General features: G+C 44.4%; 1 protein-coding gene across 2 annotated transcripts in view; it reads right to left on the bottom strand.

Moving 5' to 3' along the window:
• The window catches only part of BEND7 (BEN domain containing 7), a 71,320-nt gene extending 66,202 nt beyond the window's left edge, over nucleotides 1-5,118 (bottom strand). The window contains exon 1 of one of the 2 annotated variants that reach the window (XM_081879186.1): nucleotides 4,788-5,118. In XM_081879186.1, the coding sequence (XP_081735312.1) occupies nucleotides 4,788-4,848 (61 nt within the window). In that variant the 5' untranslated portion in view covers nucleotides 4,849-5,118. The remainder of the gene's footprint in view (nucleotides 1-4,787) is intronic. The other variant, XM_081879185.1, reaches the window with a different exon arrangement.
• Nucleotides 5,119-20,728: the final 15,610 nt, after the last annotated feature.

Below are 20,728 nucleotides of genomic sequence, written 5' to 3'. Positions count from 1 at the left end.
TCCAGCCAGTGCAAGTCCTGCCTGTGTAGTCCATAGAGCTGCTCCTTCATCTACATCGTCTCATGGTGGTTGTTTCTTCATCACACTAGCGTGTACCACAGGGGTCACCAACCCAATGCCTGCAGATACCAGGTTTTAACTGGCGAGCTCTCTTTTTTAAAAAGAAGTAAGTCTCTTTCTTCCCTAGAAAGGAAGTTATGGGACAAAATGTGAAGGTACCTTCTAAACAATTTCTGTGAAATGGCAGTGAGTGTGGTGTGGCCACTTTGTACATTTTTCCTGGTACTAAGAAATGTTCTCTGTTGTTAGACAGAAACAGGCATCACTTGGTGGGGGGGGGGGAGAGGGGGGGGTTCTACACAATGAAGGGCAGTAGGACAGAGCCAGGTCTGTGCAGAGCTTGTCTGAGGCCTGGGGCAGGAGTCTTGTCCAGGAGACGCTCTACGCTAGTACACAGTAATGCAGGTCCATATTTTAGTATTGAAGGCCTGCAATGAATACAGTTACACCCATTAAGTCTCTGGGCAGCTGGGAAGCCCAGGGCATTCTTGGCAATGCAGCATAAGCCCATTAGGCCCCTGGCAGGACCCCCGGGTATACTTAGCTCTTTGAGGCCCACGGCAGGAGTATCCAGTTGCTCCCCAACCCTCTGTACGGGCCTGGAAAAAGCTAGCTTCCCATAGTAAGTGGAATGTCTCCAAGGGTAGCTGTCCCCCTTATTTTGTGTTGTGCCATGCTCCCCATGGCAGCCATTTTGTGTTATGCCTTCTCCCACCCCAGCAGTTATTCTGTGGCTGGCATCCCAGAACTCTCTCAAAATTCAAAAATTGTGTCCACCGGTCCAAAGAGGCTGGCTATCCCTGGTGCAACAGAATGTTGGGAACTGGGTTTTAGACAAGAGAAACAGAGCGACCAGATCCTTTACTTGAATCATGCTAGACAGGAGCACACGATCCATTCAGACATTTCCACTGGGGAGAAAGGAATAGAACTAAGAGTCTGCACTATGTTCACAATTTCTAGCTTTCACCAAGGCAATATGGATTGCTAAACTCTAAATGCAATTTTGAAATAAAGATTTAATATTACAATAAGTGAGCACACAGCCCCTGAGCCAAATGCAATACACAATATAGTCTTCCTTGGCTAGGAAACATGCCTGCACTGACAAAAATATAACAAGGAACTACAGTTTGTCCTCCAAAAGTTCAGAACAGACTCTTCTGTTTTTTAGATTTTAAAATAAATTAATGCTTCTACTTGAAATTATTATTAGATTTAGGGCCTGGTTCAAGATTCTAAATATCTGGGCATGCGGACACCACTGGTCTCTCTAGCTGAATGTAATACAGGAGGCACCATACAGTATCCTAATATATCAAAATCACAATGCACTATGCACTGACTGCACAACCTCCATTCATTCCAATTGGGCTCATGTAGCATTCAGTTCCCACTGAAACTAATGCTATGCTAACCTGATATTGGCGAGAGTCACAATCATATACAATTAATTGAAGCAGGAGTTCCAGGATGGCAGAGTACTACAGATACTATAAACTTGGTTGAATTCCAGATAATCTTCTAGCATTTATATCATTTTGTCCCTAATCAGATACAATAAATAAAATGTGAGCCTCCTGAACATCGCGGGACGTGGGTGGCGCTGTGGGTAAAACCTCAGCGCCTAGGACTTGCCGATCGTATGGTCGGCGGTTCGAATCCCCGCGGCGGGGTGAGCTCCCGTCTTTTGGTCCCAGCTCCTGCCCATCTAGCAGTTCGAAAGCACCCCTAAGTGCAAGTAGATAAATAGGTACCGCTTTATAGCGGGAAGGTAAACGGCGTTTCCGTGTGCTGCGCTGGTGCTGGCTTGCCAGAGCAGCTTCGTCACGCTGGCCACGTGACCCGGAAGTGTCTCCGGACAGCGCTGGCCCCCGGCCTCTTAAGTGAGATGGGCGCACAACCCTAGAGTCGGACACGACTGGCCCGTACGGGCAGGGGTACCTTTACCTTTACCTTTACCTGAACATCACCAATTTGTAAAATGGCTTGTTGCTTACACTGTTACTTAGAGACCACATTCTCCAGGTTTATGAAGTTTGACCTCCAAGTTCATCTGGGTGTCAGAGACATTCTCAACGATTTTCCCCACACCTGTGGAACTCACGTCCTCTGCATTAATTATGAGTCTGAGAAGACTTGCAATACCTTCTCTTCGCTGGGACAAGTGCTAATCCTTTACTCTATCCCTTGGGCTGGGTTTCAATAATAAAAAAGATTCATATTATAATATTTAAGAAGGTTCACTAGACTTTATGCTTCAAACAATGCAACAGAAGACAATAAGGGTGTATGATTTATGACTCAAGCAATGAGACTGACAGGCAATACCAACAGACAAGACTCAACACACAGTCATTTGGGGGGAAGTTTCAGCAAAGATTTATGCCACCCTTTTGGCATAATTCTGACATTGAGCCACCATACGCAGTTCTTTCTGGTGTGGCAACCATTCATGTGATTTTTTTGCTCGTTTCCAACCTGTGCTGGTACTGCAGTTTAACATGTCCTCGGAACCTTTATCTTAAGCCCAGACTCCATGAGCAGTAATCACATTGAATGTTTAAAATAGTTATTTTTAACTGTTTTTACCTATAATTTAATTGTTTTATTCTTTTTGTAAACTGCTCTGAAGTTTTTTTTACAATCAAGCAGTGTATAAATGTTATGAAAATAAATACAAACATATAAAATTGTCAAAGTATCAAGGAGGACTATGCATAACATTCAATTAAGTTTTACTCAGAGGAGATATATTGAAATTAATGGACCTAACTTAGTCACAGTCATTAATTTAAATAGATCTACTCTAAGTAAAACTTAGGTGAATACTACCCTACCCAACTACTGTGTCAAAATAGGAAATCAGTACTACATCCAGTACAAATAAATCATGAACAGTTTGAGTCACATGAGTGTTAAGTTTAAAAGCTGTAATATATAGTAAACTTCACATAATATAATAATTAGCAGTATCCTCTGTCATACTCTCCTTTCCCTGGGATATTATAGTCCAGGGCCTATCAGATCCATGACAGCAAACAAGACTTCTCTGTATTCCTGATGTTATGATTCGAGCAGAAGGACCAGGCCTATAGCTAAGGAAACACCAACTAGGGAAACATCAACTACAGTGGAAACAAATCCTCATATCAGTCAAATAAAAACAACAGCTCAGAAGTGTCAGATGAACCACACACTTTCTAAAATTGTAAATTTTAAAACTGCTTTGTGCACCATCTACTTATTTATTTATTTTTAATCAAAACATACACGCTTCAATAGGGAAAAGAAACCATTTGTAGAACTGGAGGTCAGATAAAATGCTATGTTGAATATTTTAACCCCTGAGCACTGAACGTAATTTGCATTTACTTCTTATTGCTGAGGACTTATTTGATTGAATCTTATCTTATGGAAACGTATGCATTCAGCTACTTTTATATACTATAACTTAAGTATAGTTGAAAGGCATGAAGTTCTGAAACAAATCAGTCCAATTTTGACTGTGTGACGACAGTTCCCTTACATTAGTCTTTGCTTGTTACTGTCCAACAGTACAGCAATCACGCTATAAGCACAACCCTTTGGTTAAAAAAGTAAACTTCAAGAATGTGTTGCCATAGGCTTAAAAAAAAGAGAAAACCAACGTTTACGTTATCTATTCCTTCTCAGTTCTTTATTTCAGAAATCTTATACTGTATCCAATTTCCACCACAAATGACAAGTTAAAGAAGAGTGTCTGAATTATTTAACGATGAACTATCAAATAAGAAGAAGAGTAACAGCAGCACTACCCTCTAAATTACCTGCCCTCAACTTCTCATGCAGGGCACATACGCAGTTCATGGAGATATTTGCGTTCAGTGCTAAGGACCTTCTCCAGCCATGTTTTAAAGTCAAATGAAATAAGAATACAAACCTCCCAAGGAGAACACCTGTTATACAACACCAAGGATCCATCCATCCATCTATCTATCTATCTATCTATCTATCTATCTATCTATCTATCTATCCACACACACCCCTTAGACGAAAGTGAAAGGGCACATTTTTTACACGTTTCCTGCCATGATTCTGCTTAGAGATCCGCATTCCTCTTCCGAGGAGCTCACACGGGAAGGACAAGTTGCCTAACCGCCCCCCCCCCCCGCCCCGCGCCCGATCCTGTGTGGTTTCACGGGCTGCGTTGTGGATGCGTGTGCTGAAGGCAAGCTCCGCCGAGCTCCTCGTCTCCATGCGTGTCTGGGTCCATAAGGAAAGGGAGAAACAAAGCGGAAGACAGCGAGCGCACCGAGAGGAATTCAGTACTTAAAAAAGGAGAAAGAAACAGGTCCCCCTCTCCCCAAGTACGAATGTTTCGTTATGTCCCTGATTTGAGCCTTTATTTTTCTTTTAAAAAGGCATTCACCGCGAAACAAGACCTAACTTTATCATTATGTGTCTCATCCGACCGAGGAAAAAAGTGTCCATTTTATTAAAATGGAGAAGGAGAAGACTCCCCCCCCCGCCATACACAAGACACACGCCGTGCTTCCAGCGCTAATACAATTAGGGAGTTTAAATATTGAGAGGCGGACAGAAGGGAATGGCACATATTTCATAACATCCTGCTCTTCCTCTAGATTTGCACATGAAGTCTCCTTCTTCTTCTTCTTCTTCTCCCCCCCCAGACGAGCACAAATCCCACACCAACACCAGCACACCAACACACTCGCACCCCTTACCCTGATTTATCAGTTTAAAGCTTTGGGATTTCCTGCTTCTCTTCCTCTCCGTAAACTCCATGGTGTGCGAGCCGAGGCGAGCGAGGAGGGAGGGCGGGCTGCCAGGCGGAGGGAGAGCGCGGCGCGCAGCAGCAGCAGCAGCAGCCGCCCCCCAAGACCACCCAGGGCCGCCTCTCCCGGCAGCCCGAGACCAGCGGGAGGCGCTGGAGAAAGAGGCGCAGTTCGGGGCGCGGGGCAACTGGGCTCCGGACTCCCCGCCGCCGCCCCCGCCGCCGCCCAGCCCCTTCCAAAGTTGGGCGAGGGGCTGCTGGCCGGCCGTGGCTCCTCTCCCACCGCCGCGTGGCCTGGCGAGGAGGGCAGAGGCGCGCCTGGCCGGCTTCGGCGGGGGCCTCGGGCCAAGCGGCGGCGGCGGCGCCTAGGATCCCGCTGCCACCTGCTGGGGAAAGGCCAGGCCAGGCGCGCCCCGCGGCGGATGTGACAGGCGGGCCGGCGGGCCGCCACCCCGAGGCCGGCTCGCGAGCGCGCGCCACGCCACGCCGAGGACCGGGCGGGGAGGCGGAGGGGGAGGCGGGGAGAGCCGCGTCCTGCTCGCTAATGGAGGAGGAGGAGGCGGCGCCGCCGCCGCGGCGGAGCGTCTCTCGCCGGCGCTGCCTGCCCTCCTCCCGCGCGGGGCGCCCGGCAAGGGGGCGTGGGGCTGTCGCGGCGGCCAGCCGAGAAGCGCCATTTTGTGCCCTCTCGCCTCCTCCCAGCGAGGGGCTCCTCCGACAGGCCGCCGCCGCCGCCGCTCGCTCGCTCGCTCCCTGGGCGCCCAAGCTCCTTCCCGGCGGCGGCGGCGCCTGAGGAGACCGTCGCGGGGCGAAGAAGACGCGCGCGCGCGTCTCTCCCTAAGCAAATGGCCTCCTCGTCCCTCACGCCGCGCCGCCGAGAACTCTTGGCCAGGCCTGCCGGGCGAAGGGGAGCTGACGGGAGGACGGGACCGGGGCTCCGCGGGGAAAGCGCCCCTTGGAATCGCAAACGCCCCCCCAAAAGAAAGAGAGCCCCCCCCGAGGGCACCGCAGTGAAAGAAAAGGAGGAGAAACGCGCAGGCAGTTCTGGGGGGGGGGCCTTAATCGGCGGGGGGAAATGCTCGTCGCAAAATAGAGGCGCGCACATAACTTCCTCCAGCCAGCACAATTCATTCTCCACGAGTATAATAGAGCGAAATCAGATTTAAGAGATAAAGCGCGCTAATTCGTCGGAGTCCGGGAGGATCTCGTGCCGGGCGGCAGAGGCCCCAAGGCGGGCCGGTCTCCGCTCCAGAGCTCCTTGCTCGGCTTTTGGGTGTCAGGTGGATTTTGCAACCGCTGGGCTGGTCAGAAGATAGGTTTAGACAACATGACTAAGAAATACCGTATGCATTTATTCCTAAATTGCTCGTCAAAAATAGCTATTATTTCTACCAAACATGTTCTTCAAGTACTGCAGATTACTTCGAAGCAAGCAAAAACAAGGTCTGTGGCGCCTTAAAGACTTAAAAATTCAACAGCAAGTCAAGTAAATTATTCTATTAAAAAATGAACAGAAAACTTCACTATTTGGCCCAAGATTTACATTTCTGTGTGTAAGACAATGTTTTTTGCCCATTCTTTTTGACCCAAATTGGGTGTTGTCTTATACACGAATGGGGAATGCCCAAGGGTAAACACACACACACACACACACACCCACCCACCCTGTGACTGCCATGAAGAAGCCGCCAGAACCACAAATTACCGTATTTTTCGCTCTATAAGACGCACCAGACCATAAGAGCACCTAGTTTTTGGAGGAGGAAAACAAGAAAAAAAATATTCTGAATCTCAGAAGCTAGAACAACAAGTGGGATCGCTGCGCAGTGAAAGCAGCAATCCCTCTTGCTGTTCTGGCTTCTGGGATAGCTGCGCAGCCTGCATTCACTCCATAAGACGCACACACATTTCCCCTTACTTTTTAGGAGGGAAAAAGTGAGTCTTATAGAGCAAAAAATACGGTATTTCACCTGGTGCTGTTTTGGGGGATGCTGGTCCTCTGCTGCTGCTTCTGCTGCCTCCTCAACAACTTTGGCCAACTTCCCCCAAGAAAGCTCAACAAGGCAAGGGTGCCTTGCAGGTCGGAGCTCCACTGCTGCTTCTGCCAACCGTTACAGGCTGTTTAAAGTATTGATTTATTAATTTTGGGTTCAAAAAAATAGGGGTCGTCTTATACATGGAAAAATACTGTAAATCAACCTATGACAAATCCGTAACAATGTTCATTTCATATTTTATAAACTCAAGTAGGACACATGCCAAGTAGTTACATTTTGGTTGGAGGCTTCATATGTATTGTTCTTTAGCTATGTATTTTCAATATTGCAACCACTGAAATACACTTGATTGGAATATCTCTTTATTTTTTGCATTGAACATTGATATTGGATTGGTGAATTTTAAAATGAAAGAATAAACAGTTACTGCTATGCTTATGTTTTTGGACTTTAGACACCAAGAAGGTTTAAGAAATGTAGTTGCAGCTGTTGTTATTAATAGACATTTTACAAATTTTAGTAAACAAAGAAAAGAAATGACTGCATCAATGAAGTGACAGTTTTAAACATTCTTAACGCAACAAGTACAGTGTTACACTGCACAGTTAATAAGCAGCATAAATTATGTTGTTAATTTGTGATACAGCATCCAGGTTTTCCTTCTTCACAGTTCTTACCATCTTGCTTTTCTTTAAAAGGGGGCAGGGAGGGAAAGTTTTAAATCAGTGTTTGCTCTTATCTTTCCCCGCACTGCCGAAGGGCTGGACACCCTTTTGAGGGAGGGAGGGAGGGAGGCGGGTGGTGCTGTGGTCTCAACCACGGAGCCTCTTGGGCTTGCCGGTTTGAATCCACACAGTGGGATGAGCCTCTGTTGTTTTGTTGTCAAAAAATTATTAATTTTCCACATTTATAACAAACATAACATAAAACACACAAAACACATCACAATACTAAAGAAAAAAACAAAACAAAAATATAAACACATTACTTCTAAAACCCCATTTAACTGTCATTGTTAGCTGACTTCCTCAAATCCCCCCTTACTGAATTTCATTGTACCACCTTGTAACAGTTCTCCAAAATCATATTTCTAATAAAATTAACTCCTTCAATTTACTATCTTCTTCTCTTTTCTTAATGATCTAAATCCATAATGTTTTACAGTTCCTTCTTATTCTAATCCTAAGCCTGTTTTCTACTTTCAAGTGACTTCTAATTATCTTATGTTGCAATATTTGGCTAAATAGTCTTTGAATTTCTTCCATTCTTCTTGATACTCCTTTCTGATTGCGGATTCTTCCAATCAGGTTGGCCATCTCCAAAAAGTCCAACATCTTCATCTGCCATTCTGGAGCCTCTGTTGTTTTGTCCCAGCTCCTGCCAACATTCGGAAGCATACGAGTGTCGGTAGATAGATACTACTGTGGCGGGAAAGTAAACAGTGTTTCCTTGTGCATGGACTCTGGCACTTGTCAGTGTCCTGTTGCGTCCCGATGCACCAGAAGCAGTTTAGTCATGCTGGCCACATGACCTGGAAAAGCTTTGTGCAGACAAACAACTGGCTCCCTCGGCCTGAAAAGCTAGATGAGCGCGGCACCCCATAGTCGCCTTTGACTGGACCTAACCATCCAGGGGTCCTCTACCTTACCTTTCCCTTTGGGGCAGCTTTCTGGAAGCAACAGGCAAGTGATGGATGAGGTGAGAGGCAAAAGTGTGAAGCCCCATGAATGTGAATTACCCCATGCACTTTATTAGGTATATATTTGCTAAAATTTCTGTGCCACTAACATTGAGGAGGAAGATATGGCAGTAAAGAGTCGTGCCCATCTTAAGTCCTCAGAGCTGGCCACAGGGGGTTGACTGGGTGGATCCAGGAAGTGAGCAATACTTCAGAGGGAAGTACCACTTGTATTGAAGGAGTAGAACATCCCCCTTTGAGGTGCTTCACCTTCAGGCATGCTTGGAGAAAACTAATTACTTGGATCCATTCCAGTCTGGCTTCACCTTGCCTTGGTCACCCTGACTGACATCGGTTGGAAGAGAAATGGGGGAGTGTGACTCTACTTGTCCTTGATCTCTCTGTTTGGCTTTTGATACTGTCAGGGAGGTTGGAGCATTGTTCTTCAGCTCCTATCTTTAGCGCTGTTTCCAGAAAGTCGTCATGGGACACCACTGTTCAGCAGCTGTGGTGTCCCGAAGGGTTTAATCTCTCCCCCCCACACACACTATTTAACACCTATACGAAGCCTCTGGGACATGTCATCAGGAAATTTGGAGTAAAGTGTGGGAAAAGATTTATAATGAATTGAAAAAAATGTTGAAATATACATTTATAAGAATGTATAGAAACCAGAGGCCTTTCTTCTTGGAATAACAGGTTTGGAATTTTTGTATGCCACAACTGCTGCTCGAACTTTACTAGCTAAAAAGTGGAAAACGCAAGAACTACCAACGGTGGAAGAATGGCAGATGAAGATGACGGATTTTTCAGAGCTAGCCGACCTAACCGGAAGAGTCCGCGACCAGGAGGAGGAGGAGTATCAGGAAGAATGGACTAAATTTAATGATTACTTAAATGTGTCAAGTTAAATTAATTGGAAACAGCTTGCAGTTACTCAATGGGCTTAGGATTTTATATAAGTTAAGTGATTAATTAATATGTTTAATTTCAAAATGAAAAGATCTAAGGATGTTAATGTTCAAGTTAAACTTTATAAGAACTGTGAATTAGAAAACCGTTAAAAGGATATGCATTGAAATTCCACCAAGGGGAAGCGAGGAAGTCACTTAAGAATGTTAAGTGCAATTTTTAATAAGGTTATGATTTATTTATGTTTGTTTGTTTATAATTCTGTGAAAACTAATAAAAAAAAATTTGGGGGAAAAAAAGAAGGAAATTTGGAGTAAAGTGTCATCAATACATGGATGACACGCTGTAGGCCGGCTCTCTCTGTTCTGTCTGAATTGGGAGTGACTTTTGGTGGTGAAGAGCCAATAAATTGATGGTGGATCCTGAAAAGACAAAAGTGTTATGATCCAGGAGGTGGGCAGACAGCATGTCCTGAGTGATGCTACAATCCCCTGGGAGGAATAGGTCTACTAGGCAACCTAAGGCCCGGGCGCCGGCTGTGGCCCAATCGCCTTCTCAATTTGGCCCATGGACGGTCCGGGAATCAGCGTGTTTTTACATGAGTAGAATATGCCCTTTTATTTAAAATGCATCGCTGGGTTATTTGTGGGGCATAGGAATTCGTTCATTCCACCCCCCCAAAAAAAAACCATATAGTCCGGCCCACCACATGGTCTGAGGGACGGTGGACCGGCCCATGGCTGGAAAAGGTTGCTGACCCCTGATCTACAGCTTGATTCAACACTCCTGGATTCAACACTCATTTGGAAGCTCAAGTGCCCTAGGTAGTTTCCAAGTTCCATTTTCTAGCTCCAGTTGGTTCTCCAGCTACCTTTTGGATACAAATAACTTGATCATAAAAACTTCCAGATTGGATTACTGCAATGTGCTATATGTAGGGCTGCCCTTGAAGATGACTTGGAAACTTCAGTTGGGCCAAGTGCAGTGGTGAGATTACTGGCTGGAGTTCCACTGAGATCACATATAACCTTTGTTGCAGAACAGCTGCATTGGTTGCCAGTTGGTTTCTGGTGCTCATGTTAGTGCAAAAAGCCCCAAATGACTCAGACCTGGGGAAAGTCCTAAACACCAGAGGCATTTGATCCTTGGGTGTGTGGTTCGCCATCCATGCTTGACTGACTGTAACATTTCCAATAGGGAATACCTTAAAATTAATCTAGTATCAATTTGCTCTTAACTTCTTTTTTACATTTATATAGTTGGTTTCTTAAAGAAAACTTACCTTGAAAGTTGGAACAGCCCATCTCTCCAAAAAAAAGACCCACGCTTCAATTCTATGTTCATCCGGCAGTAAGCCCCATTCAACTCAATGGGACTTACTTATGACAAGATAAGCACAGGCCTTTTCCATCACTTAAAGGTAAAGGGACCCCTGACTGTTAGGTCCAGTTGTGGACGACTCTGGGGTTGCAGCACTCATCTCGCTTTATTGGCTGAGGGAGCCGGCGTACAGCTTCTGGGACATGTGGCCAGCATGACGTAGGCTGCTTCTGGCAAACCAGAGCAGCACATGGAAACGCCGTTTACCTTCCCGCCGGAGGGGTACCTATCTACTTGCATTTCGTGCTTTTGAACTGCTAGGTTGGCAGGAGCAGGGACCAAGCAACGGGAGCTCACCCCGTTGCGGGGATTCGAACCGCCGACCTGATCGGCAGGCCCTAGGCTCTGTGGTTTAACCCACAGCGCCACCTGAAGTCACTTAAACCCTAGCTAAAAATATTCTGCTCTTTCGAAACAGAAACAGAGATGGATTTTATCACCAAGCATAGGCATCAACTGTGATTACAGTTTTTCCTTGACCTTAACTTTTCAGTCCTATAGTGACTTACCTTGCAATAAGTGCCATTGAGTATAAGATGTATAAGATTGTACAGTTAATTGTTCAAGCTACCAGAGAACACACATGCTGTGTATATCAATCCATTGTTGCCACAGTTGGGAAGGGCATAGAAGTAGCCTTTGGTGCCCATGAGTCGGCAAGTGACTCACATGGGCTGCAGGAGACACTATCAGAACTGCCAGCAAATGAAAGCAGCTCTACTTGTAAATCCTGATTGAGACTAACAAATGGAGACATCACATTGCACCACACCCTCCTCAGCCAAACTCCTGACATGCCTAACAACTTGCTTTTTGATTCCCCTTTTATCCTCCCTCCCCTTTCTCCATAAGTAAACACTTACACAAAAATCAACGGGAGGTTAAAAACTAGAAGTAATGTGTAATGGGAGCCAGTGTGGTGTAGTGGTTAAGGGCGGTAGTCTCCTAATCTGGGGAACCGGGTTCGCGTCTCCGCTCCTCCACCTGCAGCTGCTGGGTGACCTTGGGCCAGTCACACCTCTGTGAAGTCTCTCAGCCCCACTCACCTCACAGAGTGTTTGTTGTGCGGGAGGAAGGGAAAGGAGAATGTTAGCCGCTTTGAGACTCCTTAAAGGGAGTGAAAGGCGGGATATCAAATCCAAACTCTTCTTCTTCTACTAGGGGTGAATATAACAGCAAAAAATCTGAGTCTATTTAAGGATAATTATGAAAAATGTTGGACTGAAATTAAGAGAGACTTGGACAGTTGGACAAAATTGAAGCTTTCTTTGTTAGGCCGAATTGCTGCTATTAAGATGAATGTATTGCCAAAAATGTTATTTTTGTTTCAAACATTACAGATTGTGGACAAGACGGAGTGCTTCCGGAAGTGGCAGAAAGATATTTCTAAATTTGTCTGGCAGGGCAAAAAGCCCAGAATTAAGTTTAAGATATTAACTGACGCGAAAGAAAGAGGGGGCTTTGCCCTGCCAGACTTAAAGTTGTACTATGAAGCCGCAGCTTTCTGCTGGCTAAAAGACTGGCTACTTCTCGAGGACACTGACGTACTGGATTTGGAAGGTTTCAACAATGCTTTTGGTTGGCATGCATACTTATGGTACGACAAGGTTAAGATCAATAAGGCCTTTAAGAACCATATTGTTAGGAAAGCAGTATTTAATGTCTGGACAAAATACAAAGACTTATTGGAAAACAAGACTCCGAGGTGGCTTTCGCCTCTGGAAGCTAAGGCCCGAAAAAGACCCAATATGGAGGCCAAATGGCCAAAATATTGGGAAATATTAGAAAAAGATGGAGACAATTGGAAATTGCAGAGTTTGGAGAAAATGAAGGATAAAGTGCGAGACTGGTTACATTACGCTCAGATTAAAGAAGTCTTTAAAAATGACAAAAAGTTAGGGTTCCAGGTAGAGAAATCGAAGTTAGAAACAGAATTGTTAGAACCAAAGACTAAGGTACTATCTAGAATGTATAACTTGCTGTTAAAATGGAATACACAAGACGAAATGGTTAAATCGGCTATGATAAAGTGGGCACAGGACATTGGGCATAACATTATGTTTGAGGACTGGGAAAGGTTGTGGACCACTGGGCTGAACTTCACCGCATGTAATGCTCTGAAGGAAAATGTAATGAAAATGATATATAGATGGTACATGACCCCAGTTAAACTTGCCAAAATATACCATTCGTCTGATAATAAATGTTGGAAATGTAAAGAAAATGAAGGAACATTCTTTCACCTCTGGTGGACATGCCCTAAGGTGAAGGCCTTCTGGGAAATGATATATAATGAGCTGAAAAAGGTATTTAAGTATACCTTCACTAAGAAACCAGAGGCCTTCCTTCTGGGTATTGTCGGCCAGAAGGTGCTAAAGAAGGACTGAACATTTTTTATGTATGCAACAACGGCAGCAAGGATACTCATCGCTAAGAATTGGAAAACTCAAGATCTACCCACACTGGAAGAGTGGCAGATGCAGCTGATGGACTATATGCAACTGGCCGAGATGACTGGCAGAATCCGAGACCTGGGAGAAGAGAAGATTGAGGAAGACTGGAAGAAATTTAAGACGTATTTACAAAAACATTGCAATTTGGTTGAATGTTAAGAAGGATGCTAGATTATAAAAAATTGGCCACCACTAAATTAGATTTGAATTTGATGATAAGTGAGATTAAAGAAAACATAATTTTTTTGGAGAATTGCTAGATTATATTTAAATGAGTGGATATAAGATCGTAAACAAGTTGATAATTTGCTTGGAAAAACCTTTTTACGATGTAAATGGGAGCGGGAGACGTGAGGGAGTCCAAAGAAGCGATGAAACCACGTTATGATATAAGTAAGGTTGTTTATTATTTGTGCATTTGTATTCAAAAATTTTAATAAATATTTACATAAAAAAAATAAAAACTAGAAGTAATGTGTGTTCTGGTATGTGACTAATCCACTTGTTTGGATCTTCTTACTTATTTGGTCTGCCCTGATCCTCTCTATCAGCACACCCAGCTGCTGTGATCAGCTTTCCCAAACTTTCACTGTTGCTATATTCAAATTTCTGTCAACTCACAAATGCTGCTGTCTCAATCCAATCCAGGGGTGTCAAACTCAAATTCATCGGGGGCCGCATCAGCAGTTTGGTCACCCTCAAAGGGCCGGTTGTATCTATACTATACTATGTAAAGTGGAAGTTTCCTGTGTAGAACGGCCGGCGCCGCTAGAGGGCAGACATTCTCTGGCTAGTAGGCTGCCGTGCATGCGCTGAAGAGGCGGCTTGTGTAAAAAAAAAAAAAAGCGAGAATAAAAGGTGAAGGCTGGTGGCCGGCGGCGGTTACACGGGGCACATGACGAGGTCTGGCGGGCCGGATTCGGCCCGCGGGCCTTGTGTTTGACACCCGTGCTCCAATCCCTTCTGCAAGGAGATTCTTGGCTGAATTAGGATTTGCATATCACAGAGTGCAGATATCTGCTGCAATAAATGTATGAAAGATACTAACAATGTGAGATCGGTTGGGTGTGGTAGATTGCTGTCCATGGACTCTTGAGACCTGGGTCCAAATTCTCACTCAACTGGATCAGTCTCACACTAATTTACCTCACATAGTTATGGACAGGAGGGAGGGATAAGACATGAAAGTTGTGTGTGCATCTGAATACGTGCACTAGCAGATCTGGTAACAAAGGAGGCATAGGTAAACAAGGTCAGTGAAGTGGCCTTTTCTATAACAGCTTATTTTCAATTTGCAAAAGGGGATTTCAATCTTTGACAGTTTTCCAAATTTCTACATCTCAAATTCTCTGTTGTTGTTTTGCATGAGCTTTGGGTTTTGTGCCATAAAAAAGGGTTTACATTCTTCAGAAAACTTGCTAGATTAATTTCCCCACCAAATAAATATTTCCCTTTTATTTCCATACTTGTGAGAACATGTCTTATGTAGTCTCCAAGAAAACAAACATATTCCTGCCAATTTTTTTGTGAAAAAAACCTTCTAAGATGAGAGCAGACTGTCATTGACAATGTGTGAAGATCTTTTAAGTCTTGGTTGCTTGTTGTAACTGGTGTCAGGAGGACTTTCAAAAGCCAGTGATATTGCGCCCATATCAGGCCACTGGGCAGAGGAATCCTATATGGCAAGGGGAAAAATACACCATCACTATTCTGGCACAACTTCTACCATGTGCGACCCTCACCCAGAAAATGAGAGGAAAATCACTGAGCAGCTCAAAATGGAACAACGGCTACACCTCCAGCATCTATCAAAATGTGCCCTGCACCCAGGTTGACCAACTAGAGCAGAGCTTTCCAAACTTTTCATGTTGGTGACACACCTTTTAGGCATGCATCATTTAATGACACAGTAATTCAGTTTTGCATAATTTTGCACCTCAGTAATTCAATTTTACTAGCAAACCAGAGGTTAAACTAACTCCTTTCCAGCCCTGGGACGAGTGTGGGGAGAGTTTGCACAACACACTGTAGCCTACACACTAATGTGTTATGACAGAGTTTGGAAAGCTCTGAACTAGAGCCATGGAGATGAGGTGATAACCTTCTGGAGAAGATATGGAGATACCTGTACGTCAAACAACATGGAAGTAAGGGGCCCCAACTCTTTTGCCCCCCCCCCTCCTTCATATCAGGGAGCTGAGCATGGCAGGGCTTCAGTGGCTGGCTCTTTCTTCTCTGGCTGCTGCGGAGGGAAAGGAGTGGGGAAGCAGCCACCAGCCACTCCTCCCAACATCCTGATACAACATCTGAATATCATGCATGCGGCAATGTCCCCCATTTCCCTCACAAGTTGGCACCTCTGATTGAAGGAGACAATCCTCTCATGGTGGCAGGGTAATACCCTCAATTTAATGTTGCATTTTAAATTGTTGTGACCCACCTTGGGACCTTAAGAGTGAAGGGTAAGCAATAAATCAAAGCAACCAGGACCTTCTCTGAATGAATAACTCATGCCTGCTGTGCTCCTATTCTGGGTTTTTAGTTCAGCAAAGTGTGGCAGCTAACCCAATATTTGGATTGGTCATGGCTATGGAAGACCTTCACCACGATCCTGAGTTTGGAGGACTGGCCAAGCCAAACTTTGGCTTATCTGCCATCCTGTACTGAGTTGGAAACCTTCAGTACATTCTAACACTTGAGGGTCTGAAGTACAGTTTTAACACACAAGCTCTAATTAAATTCTAACATTTATTGAACTAATTAATTTAGCACCCCACAAACTCTTATCAATATGGTCCCACTCACTGTCTGGCTAGCAACAGTTGTTCCAGAGGCAAAAGAGACAGCGCTCTCTGGACACAAGCCCATAGTGCAGACCCCACAGAGCTTTTTGGCAATTCCCCACACATTAAATCACAGCAGCAGACTGGAACCAGTCACATCATGAGGCCTCTACCTCCTCTCTCAATCCCCACCCATGGACGCCACGAGCAAATGGGCAGAAAAGGTGTGCCCTAGCTTGCTGGAAGAGAGCCAGTGTGGTGGTGTGGTTAGAGTGTTTAACTAAGACCTAGAAGACCAGGGTTCAAATCCTCAATCAGCTCTGAAACTCAGTGGGTGACTTTGGGCCAGGTACTCACCCTCAGCTCAACCTACCTCATAGGGTTGTTGCGAAGATAACATGCGGAGGCAGAGCTCCTAGGAAAAACGGTGGGAATAATTGTATGTATGTATGTATGAAATGAGTACTTCAGCAGACAGTAGGTGCAGTGTCCCTTAAAGTTCCACCTCCATCTTGGGAACTCCCTCCTCACCTCCTCATGTTAAGAGATCTATCAAAGTATGTGTGGTATGGAGCAAGTGGATCAGGATACATTTTTCCTTCCCTCTCATAATACTAGATCTGAGGACATCCAGTGAAGATGGTTAGAAAATTCAGGAGAGAAAACCCCCACAAAGCTCTTAGTTAAATTACTTTTACAGTGGTACCTCTAGATATGAACGGGATCCGTTCCATCTAGAAGCAAACGTAACTAGTGACAGCACGTCTGTGCACGCACGTGTCGCGTTTTGCCGCTTCTGTGCATGCGTGATGTCATTTTGAGCATCTGCACATGCATAAGCAGCGAAACCCGGAAGTAACGCGCTCTGTTACTTCTGGGTTGCCGCGTAGCGCAACTCGAACGCGCTCAACTCGAAGCGTATTCAACCCGAGGTATGACTGTACTCACACAAAAAGTGGCAATGGTCACCAACTTGGATGTCCTTAAAAGAGGAATAGACAAATTCATAGAGGATAAGGCCAGGCATAGGCAAACTCGGTCCTCCGGATGTTTTGGGACTACAACTCCCATCATCCCTAGCTAACAGAACCAGTGGTCAGGGATGGTGGGGGTTATAGTCCCAAAACATCTGGAGGGCCAAGTTTGCCTATGCCTGGATAAGGCTATCAATTGCTGCTAGCCACTACCAGATGCAGTATTGGGACCCGAACTCTTTTCTTGCTAGAAATTGCTTCTGCCAGATGTTACAGTTGTAACTGAAGTTATTCAATCTCCATTGCAAATCAAACCAATGCAACTGAAATAGCTTGACACAAGGGATGCTCCAAGTGGTTTCTCCAAATTCAGCTGAGACTGCAACTTATGCTGGCTTCTCCAGTCTCACTACAGTGGTGCCCCGCAAGACGAATGCCTCGCAAGACGAAAAACCCGCTAGACGAAAGGGTTTTCCGTTTTGGAGGTGCTTCGCAAAACGAAATTCCTATGGGCTTGCTTCACAAGACGAAAATGTCTTGTGAGTTCCTGCAGGCTTTTTTTCCTTTCCCCCCCTTTTTCTAAGCCGCTAAGCCGCTTATCCGCTTATCTGCTAAAAGCCGCTAAACCGCTAATAGCGCTAATCCGCTAAGCCGTCAATGGGCTTGCTTCGCAAGACGAAAAAACCGCTAGACGAAGAGACTCGCGGAACAGATTCTTTTCGTCTTGCGAGGCACCACTGTATTATTCAATCCCCTGAATAGTGGACAAAATTGTGGAAACCTTTTGGAAAAAAGTGTATTTCCGAGGTTTGATGGCTCATAACATCATTTTTTTGCAGTAATACCATAAAATTATATACTAATGGAAAGATAATGAAGAATGTAATGCAACAAAGTTTGTTCAATTATTTGTATTCTATCAAAAGTTATAGCCAAATAACCAGAAAAAGGAAGCACAACTTGCTTAGGTTGATATGCAGTACCTTTCCTTCATTTGACTGTAGCCCATGAGCATGAGTGTTTAGAGAGCCAATCAGGTGTCATCTTGTTTTGGCAGTGATTCAGTCAGGTCACTGTAGGATTCAGCTACTGATGTTATGTACTGGAGCTGAGAGGAGGACATTTGTCAGTGTGTTATGTGATTGCTATCAAGTTGGTTGGGGTTTTTGTGTTCTTTCATTTAGTGAGCTTGTAAAATGTAATAAAATTAAAGAAATGGTGCAAAGAGTTGACTGGTCACCCAGAAGGTGATGTAAAATAGTACTATTAAGTGAACAAGGCTACAGTTATGAAGAAAGTAGAAGAAAAATTGGTGGAAACTTAACCAAAGGTGGCATTTCTAAATTTATGAAGAGGTACAGACTTCCTGTTGTTTTTGTCCATGGAGTTTTCTTGGCAGGGATACTGGAGAGGCTTGCTAGTTCCTGCTCCAGGTGGATCACGTTTAGTTAAAACTCTAAGGTGCTACACTCAATATGCCAGCAACTTTGGAAAACTCAACAGTGTCCAGAGGATTGGAGAAGATCAGTCTACATCCCAATCCCAAAGAAGGGCAGTGCCAAAGAATGCTCCAACTACCACACAATTGCACTCATCTCACACGCTAACAAGGTTATGCTTAAAATTCTACAAGGCAGGCTTAAGCAGTATGTGGACCGAGATCTCCCAGAAGTGCAAACTGGATTTCGAAGGAGCAGAGGAACCAGGGACCAAATTGCAAACATGCGCTGGATTATGGAGAAAGCTAGAGAGTTCCAGAAAAACATCTACTTCTGCTTCATTGACTATGCAAAAGCCTTTGACTATGTTGACCACAGCAAACTATGGCAAGTTCTTAAAGAAATGGGAGTGCCTGATCACCTCATCTGTCTCCTGAGAAATCTCTATGTGGGACATGAAGCTACAGTTAGAACTGGATATGGAACAACTGATTGGTTCAAAATTGGGAAAGGAGTATGACAAGGCTGTATATTGTCTCCCTGCTTATTTAATTCAGATATGCAGAATTCATCATGTGAAAGGCTGGACTGGATGAATCCCAAGCCGGAATTAAGATTGCTGGAAGAAATATCAACAACCTCAGATATACAGATGACAAAACTTTGATGGCAGAAAGTGAGGAGGAATTAAAGAACCTCTTAATGAGGGTGAAAGAGAAGAGCACAAAATATGGTCTGAAGCTCAAAATAAAAAAAACTAAGATCATGGCCACTGGGCTCATCACCTCCTGGCAAATAGAAGGGGAAGAAATGGAAGCAGTGAGAGATTTTACTTCCTTGGGCTCCATGATCATTACAGATGGTGACAGCAGTCACGAAATTAAAAGACGCCTGCTTCTTGGGAGAAAAGTAATGACAAACCTAGACAGCATCTTAAAAAGCAGAGACATCACCTTGCCAACAAAGGACCGTATAGTTAAAGCCATGGTTTTCCCAGTAGTGATGTATGGAAGTGAAAGCTGGACCATAAAGAAGGCTGATCACCGAAGAATGGATGCTTTTGAATTATGGTGCTGGAGGAGACTCTTGAGAGTCCCATGGACTGCAAGAAGATCAAACCTCTCCATTCTTAAGGAAATCAGCTCTGAGTGCTCACTGGAAGGACAGACCGTGAAGCTGAGGCTCCAATACTTTGGCCACCTCATGAGAAGAGAAGACTCCCTGGAAAAGACCCTGATGTTGGGAAAGATGGAGGGCACAAGGAGAAGGGGACAACAGAGGACAAGATGGTGGGACAGTGTTCTCAAAGCAACTAACATGAGTTTGACCAAACTGCGGGAGGCAGTGGAAGACAGGAGTGCCTGGTGTGCTCTGGTCCAGGGGGTCACGAAGTCGGACACGACTAAACAACATAAAGAGACTTCAGTCACTACAAAATCAGACTGGTAAAGGCAGGAAAAGATGCACAACAGCAAGTGACAATAGAAGTATTGAGAGATGTGCCTACGTGACAGAAGAAAATCATCCGAGAATACAAGATGACATGGCACAATGTAATGTGAAGTTGAGTGCAAGACTGTTCGGCGCAGACTGCAGGAATATGGTCTAAATGCTAGAATTCCAAGGAAAAAGCCATTGCTATCTTTCAAACAAAGGTTGAAAAGATTAAACTGGGATAAAACCCATGTTAACTGGACATCGGAACAATGTGACAGTGTTATTTGCAATGATGAGACCCAAATCTCCTTGTTTGGTAGTGATGGCATGAAATAAGTGAAAAGGAATCAGAGATTTACATCCTACTTGCATTACACCTACTGTGAAACACCCAATTCGTGTTATGATCTGGGGATGTATGACAGCAAAAGGTGTGGCCAGAATTTGTGTCATTAATGGGAATGTAAATGCCGTAAATGCCCAAAATGCCGATGAAGCGTTGGACACAACTAAACAACGAGAACAAATGCCCCAAAATACATAGCCCAGACCTTAACCCAATTGACAATCTATGGAGCCAACCAAAGAAACTTGTTAGTCAGAAGCAATTAACAGAGGCAATAATTCAATCTTAGTTTCACATGATCACAGCTGAACTGAAAAACTTGGTTCACTCCATGGGAAGGTGTTGTAAATCCGTAATTAAAGCTAAAGGTTACCCAACTATTAAGTGACATGGTGAGAACTTTTGTATATCTAATTTCTTCTATGTGTTTCACATTTCTTCTTTTATGACTGCTGTTGTAATAAATAATCCTTCATAAAAGTTACTGCATTACAT

Source organism: Podarcis erhardii (genome assembly GCF_964252035.2).
Source record: "Podarcis erhardii genome assembly, chromosome: 10".
Taxonomy (NCBI): Eukaryota; Metazoa; Chordata; class Lepidosauria; order Squamata; family Lacertidae; genus Podarcis; species Podarcis erhardii.
This window is presented reverse-complemented; position numbering and strand designations above follow the sequence as displayed.